At 37.0% G+C, this 17,691-nt stretch overlaps 2 protein-coding genes across 4 annotated transcripts in view; one reads left to right on the top strand and one right to left on the bottom strand.

The window, feature by feature from the left end:
- Nucleotides 1-6,540: 6,540 nt before the first annotated feature.
- Nucleotides 6,541-13,130, top strand: LOC135201838 (protein singles bar-like). Its single transcript, XM_064231160.1, has 5 exons — nucleotides 6,541-6,688; nucleotides 9,081-9,334; nucleotides 10,191-10,373; nucleotides 11,924-12,064; nucleotides 12,466-13,130. The coding sequence occupies exons 2-5, from the start codon at nucleotides 9,164-9,166 to the stop codon at nucleotides 12,541-12,543; spliced, it is 573 nt and encodes a 190-aa protein (XP_064087230.1). The 5' UTR covers nucleotides 6,541-6,688; nucleotides 9,081-9,163; the 3' UTR covers nucleotides 12,544-13,130.
- Nucleotides 13,131-14,916: 1,786 nt separating this feature from the next.
- LOC135201483 (Y+L amino acid transporter 2-like) overlaps nucleotides 14,917-17,691 on the bottom strand; it is a 67,143-nt gene continuing 64,368 nt past the window's right edge. For all 3 annotated transcript variants that reach the window (XM_064230659.1, XM_064230502.1, XM_064230578.1), the window contains one exon: nucleotides 14,917-16,124. In XM_064230659.1, coding sequence (XP_064086729.1) covers nucleotides 16,063-16,124 — 62 coding nt within the window. In that variant the 3' untranslated portion in view covers nucleotides 14,917-16,062. The remainder of the gene's footprint in view (nucleotides 16,125-17,691) is intronic.

Here is a 17,691-nt window from a genome sequence, read left to right as displayed (position 1 = left end):
CCAGGAGACTAGGCCTGGGAGAAATTTGGCATGATGTAATGAGTAATAAATAAACGAACTGAGTACCAGGGATTTTCTTCAATACCATCGTACCTTACCACTAAAAATGGAAATCAGCACTTCAATTGCCTCCCAGTGGGAAGACATCACCTGGCCTCGTCAGTAATAAGACCCATACACACAAGGAATATCGTGTAATAGCAGGTAGGACAAGCCTACCCTAGTTCCCAGGCAGCATAAACGTCAGTAGTCTTCATACCCACCGTGTCAACTATGACACAATACCATTCTCTGACCCCTGTCGCCAGGTAAGAAGACTGACAACAGTGCATATGTATAGTAGTAGTATTATTATTCTCGTATCTTAATGTCTTGGTGGGGAAAAAATTCTCCCGTGACACACACACACACAACACACATATATATATATATATATATATACATATATATAAACAGGCAGTCCCTGGGTTACGACGGGGGTTCCGTTGTTGAGACGCATTATAACCCGAAAATCGTCGTAAGCCGGAACATCATCAAAATTCCTAGGAAAACCTTACTTTTAATGCTTTGGGTGCATTGAAAACTATGTAATTTGCATTCTTATTGCATTTTTCATCATAAAAAACCTTCAAATATTGATTATTTTGCATTTTTGGTGTCATATTTCTCCTGCCAGATCAGCATTGTAGGCGTCGTAACCCTGGAACATGCATCATAACTCTGGAAATAATTTCTGATGAATATAATTGAAAAGCACCTTAACCTTGGAACATCGTAAGCCGAACCCGTCGTAACCCGGGGACCGCCTGTATATGTTTAATAGTAATGTATATTATACAATACATAAAGTAATCTCTTAAAACAAAACAAAAAATTGGTGCCTTGCTCAGGACGTTTAATCAGTTATATTCCAAAGTAAAAGAAAAATGAGAAAATAAACAAAATAGGAATATATGCTAAAAAGCTCCTAAATGATATATGATTTAAAGGAGAACTGGAGACAATGTAATAGTAAAATCATAATGGAAGGTAATGAAACCTCCTTCACACCCTTATAATTTTCCTGTAGGTACTTGGTGTTGATTGCGAAACAGTGTAAAGACTGGTTACACAAAGATTTATTACCTTTTCCCTTTTTTTAATTTCCTACACTAATTTTATACACTACAAATTGTTTGGTATATTTGTAGAAGGGTTAATTATTTTGAGTTTCTAAAAGCTAGTTTATTTTCTGTCAAAGATACAAATATGTAAATATGAATTTTATTTATCTTTATTATGTAGTCTTTGCGGAGTGTTGTCCAAATAGCTTAACATGTTTCCAGCATGACTCTTCCAAGGTCTTTGGGCGATATGGCCAATTTTACATCTTGGTAAGAGCAATCAGTTGCTGCGAAGCATAATGTGGCACTTGGCCTTTCATAGGGTGTTGTGGATTTTGTTATGCATGTGTCCTTTTGCATGACCGTTATAATCTTTCTATAAAATTTATGTTACCTCGTTTATCCGTACGTAACCATAACAATCCCTGGGAGCTACCTGTATTTCCTTTAAAAGCAATAAATGTGAGATTTTCTTTCTTCAACAACCAATCATTGACCCAATATTCTTTTTCGGGGCTTTTTTTGTTGTTATATTGGCTGCAACGGCACAGTCTGAGCATATATGGTTCATTATCAGATATTCCTTCGCCACGTTCTAACTGTGTGGCTGCCAACTTAAGACTGACTACTTTGTTCAGACCGAGCAGTAACGTAAGTTTGCAGTCATTTTTTTGGAGTCTCCGCCCACTCATTTCTCAACGTACGACCAGATCGACTATGAGTGGCCCGCCTCAAGGTCTAAAGAGTATTTTTTAGACCTTGGCCCGCTTAACCCCCTACGGAAAGCTTCAATGCTTGCCAAGTATATAAGACAGATTAAAAGCTGCTTAAGGGTTGTGGGAGGAAGTAGTACGCGCGAAAGGCCAATGGCTACCTTGTTTTTGCACGATATGACTCTGACCAAAATATTTGGTTTTTAATTGTTTTAAATTGTGTGTAACAAGGACCTCTTCCTTTTGCTCTGAGGACACTGGTTAGGGAGGTTATTGTAGCGAAAATAACCTCGCGACGGTTTATTATAACACAACAGACTTCCCAAATGGTTCTAATTGCTCTCTTACTCTTTCTTATTTAGAATATCCCTCTAAATAGATGTTCTAAAGTTCTTCTTGAACATGCAAAGAAATAAGCCCTACCTAAAGAGACGCATTGAATTATTACTTTAGTTACCTATTAAAACACGTTTTCGTTTTCTATGACAGTTCCTTCAACCTCTTTGCAGTTACGCTTTTATGCACCATTACTTTACGAAATACAAAATTTTAAATATCTCACACCAAATCAAGTGTATCTTAGCTTATTTGGTTCACGATATTACAATGAAATATTGAACAATTACTGTATTGAATTTTTCAACCGTACTGATTGTATCGGACGACTTCGGGAAAACTGAAAAGTACGACAGTTTATAAAAATGTTCAATATCTTTTATAAAAATAATCATTTTTAAGCAAATACGAACGTTAAACTATTAGAAAATTGTTTTATATTTCAAAGTTTGCATAACAATTGTTTCGCAATTTCTTCACATACAATATTTAGGGAGGCACTTACTACTGAAATACGTGTCTTAAATCCTTAATGTTGTAATATCAGAAATATATTTTTCTGAAGGAACATATACGTATAGTATATAACTATAATTCAAACAACGTGAAAACTTAACTCTCAACTGTTGTGAAAAAACATAAACAGTTTGAGCTGCATTATTACCGATTTGATAAATAAATGCAATCCACGTTGAATTCTAATAGCACTTATTTTGGGCATAAATCATAAGATTATGACGAAAGCATAATTGTTACAGCTTATGAAGAAGGAAAGGAAATACTAAATGACAGCGAATACTTCAGACGATGACCGTATAATATACTTAACATAAGCGTCCGTGACTCAAAAATCGTATTAATTATAAATTAATACTTTAAGAGTGGCCCTTTTGCAATCATTGATCTCAAATATATAAAATAATCTCACTGACGTGCAATCATAGACAAGAAGCATTTGGAGACACTTCCAAAGACTGTTTATCAATGATTAACAGAGAAATCCTGCGTAGAGTATAAAGAAGATGAGAGAGAGGAATTAAATAAATAAATAGCCACGGATAATTATCATTAAAAAAATGAGACTGCCAATATCCTAGAACAGACAAAGTCCTGGTAAATAGATACCAGGGTCATAATTAGTTCTATTGTTATGAAAGTATTAATATTAGCACTGTTCATAAGGAAAGACGTAGCGAAAAGTTGAGCCATATGCAAACGAAGTGTTCACTCACGAGGTGGCAGCACTAGCTGACGACCCTCATTAAGCTCCCATTCTACATAACAACTTGAGATGCATCCTATTCAATCAGGTCGTTTTTCGACCCTTCCTCTGTATTGGGTCATTAGCCACTGACCTTCATTTTGGGCCATTGTCATTGACCTTTGTTGATGTTCTCCCAAGCGGTGGTGGTGTAATTAAAGCTTTCGTGTGGAGTTTGGACATAAAGGGTAGATTTTCGTTGACCTGTATAAGAAGAACAAGGCGTGATCAGACCGCCAGCTTACTCAGGACGCATGCAAGATTTCCCCCTCTCGCATAAGTTGTAAGCATTTAATTCCTAACTTAACGAAACTGAAACATGCTAAAATCTAAGGTCAAATAGAGCGTTGTTTCACCAACGAAAATTAAAATAAATAAGCAATATTTTATTATAAATAACTGTTCAACATGCACATTATTTTTTTTTCTTACATTTTCATTCTAATAAATAAATCATAAATATCCTTTCCTAAAATTCCTGTATCTTTAACTCAAACCGAAGCACCTTTTTCAGACCTTTTTAGGCTCTTCCATAGACCTTTCCTACCCCACAACAAGAACAACAATATCAACAGCAAAGTAGTTAGTAGGCTTACTTCCCGAGTAAGTGAAGAAGACCAAGTTGCACGCATATCATGAGCAGTAATAGAAAAGAAATCTCACAGAAATAAAGGAAAGAAAACAGAGCTCATGAAAAGGAGAAGTTTGAAATATTCTTAAAAAATACATAAAGAATTGACAAGTAAAACAATTACGAATGCATTACAAATTATGAATTTAAATGTACGTATTCTTAATTCAAGATATTAGAAAACGGTTGTTAATTTTTTTTTAAAATAGACATATGAAGAGGAAAGAAAATGTTAGACCACACGTGACCACACTCAGTGCAAAAACATAAAAAAATATATTAATTGTAAATATACAAGGTTATGACAAGCTAAATAAATTAGACTAAGGTGATCTGGCTTAAAATCACATACTTTTTAAAGAGCATTCTCTCTCTCTCTCTCTCTCAGCTCCATGTCCTAATTTAATATCATTTTTGAAGGATACTATATCCCAAGCGAAGGAACTCGTAAATGATATTAGTGTACTCACTCCAAGGAACTCGTAAATGATATTAGTGTACCATTTTCAAAATTTGAGCAATGTCCGCTTAAAACTGAGACAGAAATCTTATTTCAAACTTCGCGTATTACTGTTGACGCATCGTAACGTGTGACTAGACCGTGCGTGTGACATGAGGATGACGTCACGAACCGGAACCGGATATACCGTAAATAAAAGCACAGCAAGTAATGTATGTATGTTTATATGTAGTACGCATGTATTCACAGTTTCTTGTATCTGCCTCTTGTCATGACAGTTTATTCATCTCTTCATTTGGATGTATGAAAACGCTTTATTGTTATTAGTATTATTTTTTTCTATCACAGTCCTCCAATTCGACTGGGTGGTATTCATAGTGTGGGGTTCCGGGTTGCATCCTGCCTCCTTGGGAGTTCGTCACTTTTCTTACTAAGATCACACTCTTCTGCATGAGTCCTGGAGCTACTTCAGCCTCTAGTTTTTCCAGATTCCTTTTCATGGATCTTGGGATCGTGCCCAGTGTTCCTATGATTATAGGTACAATTTCCACTGGCATATCCCATATCCTTCTTATTTCTATTTTCAGGTCTTGATACTTATCCATTTTTTCCCTTTCTTTCTCTTCAACTCTGGTGTCCCATGGTATTGCGACATTAATGAGTGATACTTTCTTCTTAATTTTGTCAATCAACGTCACGTCTGGTCTATTTGCACATATCACCCTATCTGTTCTGATACCATAGTCCCAGAGGATCTTTGCCTGATCGTTTTCTATCACTCCTTCAGGTTGATGCTCGTACCACTTGTTACTGCAAGGTAGCTGATGTTTCTTGCACAGGCTCCAGTGGGGGGCTTTTGCTACTGAATCATGCCTCTTTTTGTACTGGTTCTGTGCAAGTGCCGGACATTCGCTTGCTATGTGGTTTATGGTTTCATTTTTCGTATTGCACTTCCTACATATGGGAGAGATGTTATTTCCATCTATCGTTCCTTGAACATATCTGGTTTTTAGGGCCTGATCTTGTGCCGCTGTTATCATTCCTTCGGTTTCCTTATTATTATTATTATCTTTATTATTATTATTTTGTCAGCTTTCTAGGCCTAGCGAGTTACTCCGGTTAGGAGTCATTCCACATTATAATGCTTTTTATTTAAAAGCATAACAAAGCAAAACCCAGCAAAGAGTGGCGGCAAAAGGCCACAGCCAACTTTGTAGACCTACGAGATTAGACAGAAAAAATATATATCAATGGCTTGTGTACGTCCTTTAAACAAAATAAAAACATCTAAATTACAAAGTTTTACCAAGTATAGAACTTCCTTGTGTTTCCTCGTGTTACTTTGAGGACACTGAGTCATCACGGGATCTACAAGGAATAAGAAACCATGCTGGCACAAGGCTAACTCAATTCAAAACCAAAAAGAAGAAGAAGAAAAAGGAGAAGGCGCAATAGCCACGCCTTTGTTTGTGCGTGTGCGAGAGATCGGGCATAAACCCATGCATGCAGTCAATTCAAGCAACAATTGTAATCTCTAAGAAGCAACAGCAATTTGCCTGTTGCTTAAAAAGCAAATATATACATATATTACCCTAGTGGTTAAGACACTCGCTAGCCTCGCCAGTAAATGACATTTGTTTCTTTGAGGGTAAAGTTGCTACTGACCTCATATAGCCAGATGAAGTAGTTGTGTGTATATATATCGTACAAGCTCATTCATGTGATACTTTTTTTTTTTTCAGTATCTCCTTAAATTCGCATAATAAAAGGATATTGAAAGTTTTTTTTTTTTTTTTTTTTTTTTGAAAGTTTATACTCCTTTCCATGTGAAGGAAACAAGCAATTGGATATTAAATATGTCTGCGGTGACAGATCTCGTTCAACAAGTCGTCACTATACTACCTTCTCCCTAAAATCAGGCTCTTTCGCCCCGCCTACTGCACCACTAGCGGCGGCGGTGGAGGTGGTGGTTGAGATGGTGTCAGATGCCAAAAATAGCGTAGGGAACGGCGCGGGGGTGGGGCGCTCCTAGGGTCTGCCCATCCCCCTAGGAGGACCAGTGACAAGAAAAAAAAAAAATGGTATTCTGAGGCAGCTGTCGGTGGCTTCGCTGGCCGAACGTTAGTCTCACGTCAGCCTCGTCCCGCGAACTTCGAGTGGTCGGATATATCTCTCTCTTAAACTGTAAGTATACATATGGTCACTGCTTTACTGCTTTTTCATCTTCATTATCTAAGAAGGATCTCACTTTTGCGAAAAGTTACCATCGCCGCCCCCGTCTCTCTCTTGAGAAAGCGAAGAGGAAGAAGAATGTGGTTTCTATTTTGACTTGGGCTACATTTTTGCTTGTTTGATTTCACATCCGAGTACCGAGGGAGACATTCTGAAGATACATCTGCAGTATTATAGTATTCTGTTTTCGCTTTATTCATTAATTCGCTTTAATATGTAGTCGTTTCAGTGGGTTTCCTATAAATAAATACACAATACGAAGCTGAAAATCTGCAGGAAGGCGTGACTCGTAGGACGTGATCGCCATCCAAATTCGGCGATCATTTTTATCCTGTTTTCGTTTTCTCCTTCGCTGTCCATAGAAGTAAACGCGAAATTAATGAAATAAAACTCTTTAAGAACTGTTTTTAACACGAAAAAACTTCATTTAACAAGTTTAGGTGGGGCCATGCAATCAATCTTTCAAAACAGCAGTCTATTATTACTGCCGCTTCCGGTGAAAGTTGTTGCAGTAAAACAAGGACCTTTAGTGTCTGATTGTGCTTCCGTTTGCGAGATCGTGATGTACGTAGATAAAGTAGTTTCACACAAAGTGTATTTGGAAATAAAGTGGTTATATCTTGTTTGGATAAACAATTCAAGAAGGAAATTGATATAAGATACAAATGAAGGTGCTTCTCCTAACAGCGTGATCACGATCTTGTACGACATGAGACAGGGTGGAGCCCCAGCTTCCTATATGAGAGAGAGAGAGAGAGAGAGAAGAGAGAGAGAGAGAGAGAGAGAGAGAGAGAGAGAAGAGAGAGAGAGAGAGAGAGAGAGAACAAATTAAAAAATTAAGTGCACCAGAAAAGCAGAATGTAGGTCTACTTAACATTACTAGCAACACCCAACAGAACGAGTCACTATTCGTCCGAATTTTTTGGTCTAACAAAATGTCAAATAGCTACATTGTCTTCTGCTCGATATGCAGACCATATATTCCTTTAAAATAAGGTATTTTGACAAAATTTCCTATATACAATGGAAGGAATATCTATCCTCTCACTTCGGTATTTAATTTTGAACTTGGATTGAGCTTTGGTTCATCTCCCGAGCTTTGAGACCTTTCACTTAAACAGGAAGACAATAAATGCGTTCTCTCTCTCTCTCTCTGCGTGTGTGTGTGTGTGTATGTGGGTGTAAAAGGAGTTTAAAATGGTCTACTTGATCCAATCAACACTATTTAGGCCATAAATGCCCGAAGAATTCCTTCCCTAACCTTTCTGGCTTTTAGACTAATGTCTCCAATTGCATTCGTAGACCTCACGTCATGTTCACATTTAGACCGAGTTCAGGATAATATCATTTCGCATCACACTGAACGAACTCGAAAGGCATGTAAATGAACAGGAAGCACAGCTGTTGGCAAAAGGGTTTAGTTAACCTTTGAATCTTAACCGCAACTCGCCAGAGATTCCTCCACGAAGGGGGGGATGGCGTCATGGTTATGACGTCACTACAGTGACGTCGTCAGACCACTTCGAAGAGTGATGTCACCGATGAGAAGTTATCCTTGATTTCAGTTAGACTAGATGAATGTCTCGTAAGACTTCGCAGTCTTGCTTAAATTAAAGGTATTATATTTTCTATGTAAATTGTTTAGCTATGGAATCATTCGAGCGAATTTAGTCAACTCTCTTTATTAGCTAACTGGCAACTCTCCATGACGACATAAATATAACAGGTTACCTTCACGACGTCATTAAACATCCTCCTCTTGATGGCGTCACTACTTAGTCACTCTTACGATGATGAGGTCATGTTAATTATTAAGCAGCACAACAGAGTTTACACACATATGGATACATAAGCTCATGCATATTACCGAACACATTGTGCATGAATGTACTATACATATGTACGCACACACCAGGACTTAAGCATTTAGATCACTGTATGGTTACATGAAACAATACTTGAACATAAACACCAGTTACGTATGAATAAATTGTGTAAAGCAACCATCCCCCATACATTCACACCCATAATTATATATATATATATTATATATATATATATATATATATATATATATATATATATAACATATAAATATATAATATATATATGTATATATATAATATATATATATATATATATATATATATATATATATATATATATATAATCCTTAATTCCACGGTAGAAAGGTAAGTAAAATAGGGACTTGGAACAAGTACTTTCATAGTATATTCTGTACATTTTCAAGTTGACAGGCCCTTATATACAAAATTAGAGAGGGGGTTGGGGTTACATAAATAGTATATGTATATGACGACACTAATTCTTTCTAACATTGCAGGAAACCTCCCACTAAAAAGAGAACGAGAGAGGAAAAAAAGGAGAGAAAAGCTTAACCCTCAAATCAATCGGAAATCCGCCAAGATGTCTGCCGGGTGGACAGTCGGAGCAGGTCGACCAACGGTCGTACAACCCTCGGCGTACACTGCCAGCGGCGAAGAAGGAGGCATAGACTGTGGCTGCTGCAGGTGCTGCCCTTGGATTTACCTGGGCTTCCTCAGATCCAAGGCGGGGTGGCTGAAAATTATCGAGTTGGTAAGCCCCCAAAGAGAGACCAGTTTTTCAGTTTTTTTTTCGTGTACATATTTCGATTTTTTTTAGAGTAATTCTTTCTTCTGGTAGAGTTGGTGTAGTATTTTACCTGATGGTGATAATCTTTCCATGTGATTAATGTTTTGTTATGGTTTTAATAATATACTAATAGGTATTAAGATGATGCCCATTTACAAAACATCGTAAATCTAGCTCTTCAACATGACATGGAAACTGTGACTGCGTAATTATACAGAAACAATGTATATCTACACCATTTAAAATCAGTCTGAATTGCCTTTGGAAACTCTTGCTCATTTTTTCAATGAAACTTTGTGAGCACGAGTAATTTTTGAAGGTTGGGGTTTAGTAGGGAAATACAAAATGTGATTTGCTTCCATGACAATCAGAAGACCATCTGTTGAATCAATGTCAACAGTAGGTAATATGAGATATCTAAATTTTGTAGATTTAGCAGGCCTTATACCAACACGGGCTCTCGCTCTAGGACAGCTATAGTGACAAGAATATACAGGAGTGGAAGAGAGTATAAAATTTAGGACGAATATTGGGACCTTTGGGAGTAATTCAGTGCTGAAAGGTTAATTGAAAGGGGTAACAAGAGGAAAACCTCACAGTTGCACTATGCAACAACTGTTAGGACAGGAAATAAAAGAGAATATGAACAGAGGTACAGCAAAAGGAATGAAAGGGGTTGCATCTATGGGCCTATGTTAGGGATGCTGCGAAGAACCTCAATTAATGCCTGCAGTACTCCGCGTGAAGCGCACTGAGGGCTCTATCCTTCTACTGGGACAAGGAAAGATAACACCATGATATAGAAATCCTCTCTTTACAGGTACTGACGGCCATTACTCTCATACTGGTGCTTGACTACGGTTTGCCCTACAGCGAGACCATAGGGCAAGCCTTCGACTTCTTCCTTATCATAGTATCTGCAGGAATCTTTGTGATCAGTCTGCTCGTCTTCTGCTACATCATATCACCGAACTCTTTCAATCTCATCAGGGCATCTGTTCTTGTGAGTAAATTTTTTTTTTACCTTACTTTCAGTTTTTTCCCCTTTTTTTAAATCAAGTTGTAAGTCCCTTGTCAGTTACCATAATAATGAAGTGAAAAGACTTTAGTCAGCTCCAAAACAGTCATAATATTGTAGTGGTAAGATTGTAGTCATCTTCAAAAGTCAGAATATTGTAGTGGCAAGATTGTGGTCAGCTTCAAAAGAGTTAAAGCACTGTAGTGGCAAGATTGTAGTCAGCTTTAAAAGTCAAAGCACTGTAATGGCAAGATTGTAGTCAGCTTCAAAAGTCAGAAAATTGTAGTGGTAAGATTGTAGCCAGCTTCAAAAGTCAGAAAACTGTAGTGGTAAGACTGAAATCAGCTTCAAGACAGTCAGAACAGTTTGGTGGCAAGATTGTAATCAGCTTCAAAAGTCAAAGCACTGTAGTGGCAAGGTTGAAGTCAGTTTCAAAGCAACCAAAACAATGTAGTGGTGACATTATGGTTAGTTAAAAGAGGCCAAGGTAATGAAGAGGAAACATTATAGTCAGCTTCAAAAACAGCCAAAACAATTTAGTGGCAATCTTATATTAAGCTTCAAAATAGACAAAACATTGTAGTGGCAAGGTTGAAGTCAGCTTCAAAACAGCCGAGAATAATGTAGTGGAAATATTATTCAGCTTCAAAGTAGCAACGTTAATGCAGTGGAAACATTATAGTCAGCTTGAAAGCAGCCAAAGCAATATAGTGACAACATTATAGTCTGTTGAAAAGCCATCCAAAAAAATTTATTAGCAACTTCAAAGCAGACAAGATAAGGTTTCATTACAGTCAGCTTCATCAAATAGGGGGCCATGGGTAGTGCCGTCAGTGCACCTCAAGCAGTACACTCTAGGCATTACTTAAGGTTCTTTGCAGCGTCCCTTCGGCCCTTAACTGCAACCTCTTTCATCTCTATTACTGTACCCCTATTCATATTCTCTTTCTTCCATCTTGCTAACCACCCTCTATACTAACAATAGCTTCATATTGCAAGTGTGAAGTTTTCCACCAGTTATACCTTTCAGACATTTCTACCCTCAATTTTTTCCAGTGCTGGATGACCTCATAATTCCCAGTGCTTGGCTTTTGGCCTAAATTTTATATTCTATTCTATAGTCAGCTTCAAAACAACCTAGGTAGTTTATTGGAAACATCATTGTCAGCTTCTAGTGGACAAGATAATGTTGTGGGAACAGTCAGCTCAAAGCAGACAAAATACCACGAGGACCATACACACACAAACACACTGACAGACATACCTGTATAAATCTATATCTGGTTTACATAATAGTTACAAAATATTAACATTTCTTGTCCTCTATGTTATGAATCATATCTTTGTATCAGTTTTGTCAAAGAAGAAGAAGCGCCCACTATGTAAACACTGGCCGGCATATCACTTCAAAAATGCATCCTACAGCTGACGTCAAGAAGTGAGAATATGTGATGTAGGTTTCACTTAAATCAACCTGCAAGTTCCAAACGATAAAAATAAACGAAAACTGACCCGTTCTTCTTCCCTTCTCGCAGGAATTAGTCTTCAACCTCCTGATCTGCGCCCTGTACTTCGCCTGTTCATGTCACCTGTCGTGGGCTGTACAGACGTACCTGTATCCTCACTATCGAGTGACTGCTTACTACACGGTGTACCCGGCAATGACAGCTGCTTATGTGAGTTACCAAAAACTATTTTTCGTGTTTTCTTAGACATTTATTCATCTGCATGAACTGCCATTGTGGGGTTCAAGTCATTTTAATTAATGACAGATTCTGCAGTTTCTTGTATTCATTAGTGTCAGTTATAAACCAGAGAGAGAGAGAGAGAGAGAGAGAGAGAGAGAGAGAGAGAGAGAGAGAGAGAGAGAGCATACCAACTTTTAACAATCTTATTGCTTTTCCAGTTCCATAATCAACTGAAACACGAAATCTAGAGTTCGAGTAAATTTTGTGACGTAGAATTTATAGCTTAGAGAGAGAGAGAGAGAGAGAGAGAGAGAGAGAGAGAGAGAGAGAGAGAGAGAGAGAGAGCGAGCATGTTACCTTCAACTCACAATCTTGACTTCTTTTTCCAGGTCCTCGGATTCGTGCTGACGGTCACTCACGGTCTCGACGCCATCTTAGCACTGAGACACCTGAAGGGACGACCCTAATAATTCAAATTCTGGTGCGAGATGGAGACTCTAGGTTGTCCTATTGAGGCTGACATATCTCTTTTTATTTATTGTTAATCTGTCATTGTAACATACTCTTCCATTGTTTTTACTGACGCTTCGTGTAGTGGAATAGTGAAATGATACGTTAAAGTTTTATAAGAAATTTGAACTGGTTTATATAGAACCAATCTGCTGTTTCTTAGGCTTAAAATAAAATACGAAGGAAATATATATTTTCATACATGAATCACCATGAGAATACGAATTTCAAATGTCTGTTGTTGTCTATGGTAAAAGGGGATCTCTCTGGGCCAGTTTCTCTGCAGGATTTTACCAAAAAAATATCAGTGATCTTTTTGGAAAATTTTACCACAGGTGTGTCATGTGAATGGGGAGGAATTATTAGATTTCCTGACCAATCCAGTTTTTGGTATTAGAAGGGTACGCTGTTGTGTATTGTGAACTGATTAACTCTGGCATATAATTATAGAAAGACCTTGCTTTTCAGCCCTTTGAGTTTAGAGGCCAATAAGCAATTGCATTTTTTTGCTTTGCACTTTCGATCATAAAGTTTCATGAAACCAGTTTGTCCTCATTTTTAACCATATTCAAGCAGGCTTAATAAGCGCCCTTTACGATGGGTATATATGTCAGAGAAAAAACTAAACACAGGAATAATTTTTTTTTTTAACCAAAATTCAGTGTTGGACCCAAAGTAATGCTTGTGTTCTAACCACTAAACTAGATTGTGCTATCTAAAACCTTCTGAAACATTAAGCCAGAGCTAAAAGTTTAAATGGATAAATCTAAAAATATCTCCATTCTTCCAAGTTTCTCTTAATATACTGATAAAAACCCTGGTCACATGAAGAACAACTTGGCTGTGTTACTGGTCCCAAGAATTCTTGCATCTGATTTGCTCAAAATCTTGATTGTACTGATGCAAAGACGAGCCCTTCTTTCAGACACATTGCTGGTATGTAGAAAATAAAAATAGTGGGGTCTCTTATTTGTTTCATCACTGATAAAACAGACTTAAACTTGAACCTTGGATTTACCAAACTGAAATCCCTTTCAGAACCAATAGTAACCAGTGAGGATATCAATAACAACACTGCAAGTACTAACAAGTGAATTTTATGAGTGAAAATGAGAAAATAACAGGAAAATATATATATATACAAAAACAACACAAGTTACTTTTTTTTATGTAACGAGTTTGTTCGCTGCTCATTAAAAAAAACGTTAGAAAAAACATGCTTACGTCATAAAGATAGCCCTCCTCCTCCCCCTCTTCTTCTTTTCAGGATCATATTTAATTTTAAAAATAACCCAGAGTGAACAGTGCAAGTTTTCCTGTGCACTGAAAAACACTTAAGTCTTTGAATCTCACTGATGAAAGGGACAAAAAATGTCTTAAAATCTAAAAGAAAAAATTAATGGAAAAGGTCTTTGATGAAAGAGACAAAAAGCTGTCTAAAATCTAAAATAAAAAATGAAAAAAAAAAGCTTTTGATTAAAGGGACAGAAAGCTTTCTAAAAAAAAAAAAAATCTCTGAACCTCATTAATGAAAGGGACAAAAAGCTGTCTAAAATTTTATAAAAGGCTTTGAACTTCATTAATGAAAGGGACAAAAAATTGTCTAAAATATAAAAAATGAAAAAAAGTCTGAATCTCTGATGAAAGGGACAAAAAGCTGTCAAAAAATAAAAAAGAATTATGAAAAAATCTTTGAACCTTACTGATAAAAAGGACAAAAAGTCTAAAAAATAACGAAAAAAAGGTCTTACATGACAAGGACAAAAAACTGTCTAAAATAAAGACAACAATAAAGTCTTTGAACATTATTGATGAAAGGGACCAAAAATTGCCTAAAATAATGACCATTATTGATAAAAGGGACCAAAAATTGCCTAAAATAAACAAAAAATAATGAAAAAGTCTCTGAACCTCACTGATAAAAGGGACAAAAGGTTGTTTAAAATGAAATAAAAATAATAGAAAAGCCATTCAACCTCTAAAGAAAGACAAAACACTTGCCTAAAACTAAAAAAAAATTAAAAAGAAGAATTTATCTTCAATCAATTGCTAAAAAGAACACCAGTTAAAGAGAGCACCACTTGAGATTATTCTAATCTTAATCAACGCAGCACTTCGTCATGGTGATGAAATGATTGGTTGAATAAAAAAAATAAAAAAAACAACATAGGATGAGTGCAAGCACCAACAGAGAAAGAAATCGGGTAAGGTTTTCAGTGATTTCATTGCACTTACAGGCTACAATACATTGAGGATACAGTGTTACTGTATTTTCCACACCACCGTCAAAAACTGAGAATAATACACGTTAGGAAAAATAAAAAACTTCAAAAAATTATAAAATGAATTCCTTGCCTTTCAACATGGCCTCCTCACTTACAGTAACTGCACAAACAATACAGACAAATCTCCAATAGTTGCCGTTAAATTCTGTAGTTTTAAAAAGCAGACTTTCTCTGGACACACTCTAAATCCTACATAATTAAACTATATGTCTTTATTTTAATGAAAACATCAACTGTTAGTTTAAATGTCAAGTCAGCTTTCTGGCACACAGTTAACCCTCCTCTTCCTGGTTCAAAGGATACTACTCCCCCGTGACCACTCACCATTCAGAAAATCTCTTATTTCACCTAAAAGGAAGACTTGGTAGAGCGAAATTGAGCACCAAAGCACCTAAACCCAACTTACGGGCAATAAGATTCTCACACAAGGGCAAACACTGAAAAAAAAACATATTTGGAATGACTTTAGGATGGAATTATCTCCTTTCACCTCGGTGGATCATGTCTGAAGGTGTCAGTAGTACCCTTCTCCACCCAGAAAGGTGCACCTTTCACAGGAACACGTATACAGAGGTGTGAAACCTTTGCAAGAAAGGAAGATACACCTTATACAAGGACATGTGTGAAGGTGAGAAAACATTTTAGGACAGAAAGGTGCATTTCATACACGAATATGTGTACTCTTTTAAAACCAGAAGGGTGCACCTCATACAAAAACATGTTTGAAAGTGTGTACTACCCTGTACAGGTAAAGGCACAAAGGTACATCCTTCAATACATTTCCTTGAATTGTCTTTATCTACACAAGAAAATTCTACGACTGTCATATTAAAAGCAGTCGTTCCAAAATTACGAATCCATGGTTGATAACAGTGTCACATGAGCAATGCTAATTTTCAGCCGTTTAATCATCTTGTTAACAAGTATAAAAATATACTACAATGCCAAGTATCTACCACGTATCTACCTAATTCAGACGTAACATTATATAAAAAATACTCCTTAAAAATAACAATTCTCTTGATATTTTTGATACAGTTTCCACAATTCAATGACAACAACCTTGTCATCTCTCCCACGACACACGACCGTTTGGACTAAAGATACAAAAGGCACTGGATATAAACCTTACATTGACTGACAGAGCTTCGTCTTCTCATACCACCACATTCTCACAGAATAAATAAGAAGTTACTCGTGCTTCTCCTCAGGGAGGCCTCTGCATAATATCTGCGTCGTGCGGGTTACGTTGTCTGAAACAAAGAATTGGAATTGGAAATATCAAGAAAAGTCCTTTCACAAGGTGACCAAACTTCTTTACTTCAGAGAAACGTACGTTCATAAAATGATTTCACTTGGCAATAAGGTGAGTGACTTTAGGGCCTATGTAATAAAACTTTTTTTTTTTTTTTTTTTACTAGAGAATCTACTCAAAAGTGTCTGACACTTAAGTTGATTAAATAGTGGACAAACAACCTCGGCAATTAGCAAATATATGACTGCTGAAAGTAGAGGGTATACATCTAAGCGTTTACTTTATTTTCAGTCTCATTTTGGTAAAAACTTCTAAGAACTCCCCAACTAGATCTGTCTGGAAACGAGAGGGTTTCCAGAGATCGACCATTTCTAGAATTTGAGAAAACCACTGCATTTTAATGAGTCAACTCTGAATTTACTAGTGAGTGAAGCTACAAAAATTTCTATTCTAGTGTCAGGTTAATGGAGCTATTCTGGATCGAGATGCTAGAGGTTATAACACCTTGATTGGTAATCCTAGGTAATAATAGTGTCTAGGCAATAAGACGTCAAGTAATTTATGTTAATGCAAATGGCAGTAACTTCCGGTAATTAGTTCCTTCCCAATTGGTAGATATTTCTGCCAATGACAATTTGCATTCAGTCAGAACTATCCGAATTCTGACTGAATGCAAATTTTGACCAGAAAAATGATATTGTTAAACTACAATAAAGTTTTGTACATACTTACCTGGCAGATATATACTTAGCTATAGTCTCCGACATTCCCGACAGAATTTCAAATCTCGCGGCACACGCGACAGGTAGGTCAGGTGGTCTACCTTACCCGCCGCTGGGTGGCGGATGTACGAACCACTCCCGTAAGCTTGTCAGATTTTTCTCTTCCACCTGTCTCCTGAGGGGAGGCTGGGTGGGCCATTAATCGTATATATCTGCCAGGTAAGTATGTACAAAACTTTATTGTAGTTTAACAATATCATTTTTGTACATGAACTTCCCTGACAGATATATACTTAGCTGATTGGCACCCTTGGTGGAGGGTAAGAGACAGCTCAATAATACAGGTAAGACGGGAAACAACTAATGTTGTAGGATATAAAAACCTTGGTTCTCACCTTTTCAGGATGAAGACTTCATAGATACTATCTCTGAGTCTGCATTGCCTGGAGAGCTACAGCTAGGACGTGACCTGATGCTGAAAGACTCTCGGATCTACCACTGGGATATGTGATCCCCTATTGTGGTAGAATCCAAGTCGGATGCTGTTAGAGGGACCTTGTCCGCTTACCTAACAGATCCTTACCACTACCTCTGCAAGGAGCCAAAACCCACCAGACCACCTAACCAAAATACAAAGGGTTAATATTACGACAAAAAGAGGTGCCTCCTGCAACCTCTTTCAGACAACCAAAAAACAACAATATAAAATATAGGGTAACATATAAAAAATTTACACAGGATAAGTTTCAGCTCCCTGCCCCAGCACCGAATCCGCCGATACGAAAGGACCCAAGGCGAAGCATTTATCATATGTGATTTTTACATCACGTAGGTAGTGGTTTG

This window comes from Macrobrachium nipponense, chromosome 11 (assembly GCF_015104395.2).
Source record: "Macrobrachium nipponense isolate FS-2020 chromosome 11, ASM1510439v2, whole genome shotgun sequence".
Classification (NCBI taxonomy): Eukaryota; Metazoa; Arthropoda; class Malacostraca; order Decapoda; family Palaemonidae; genus Macrobrachium; species Macrobrachium nipponense.
The sequence above is the reverse complement of the archived record's forward strand: the minus strand, read 5'-3'. Positions and strand labels throughout refer to the sequence as shown.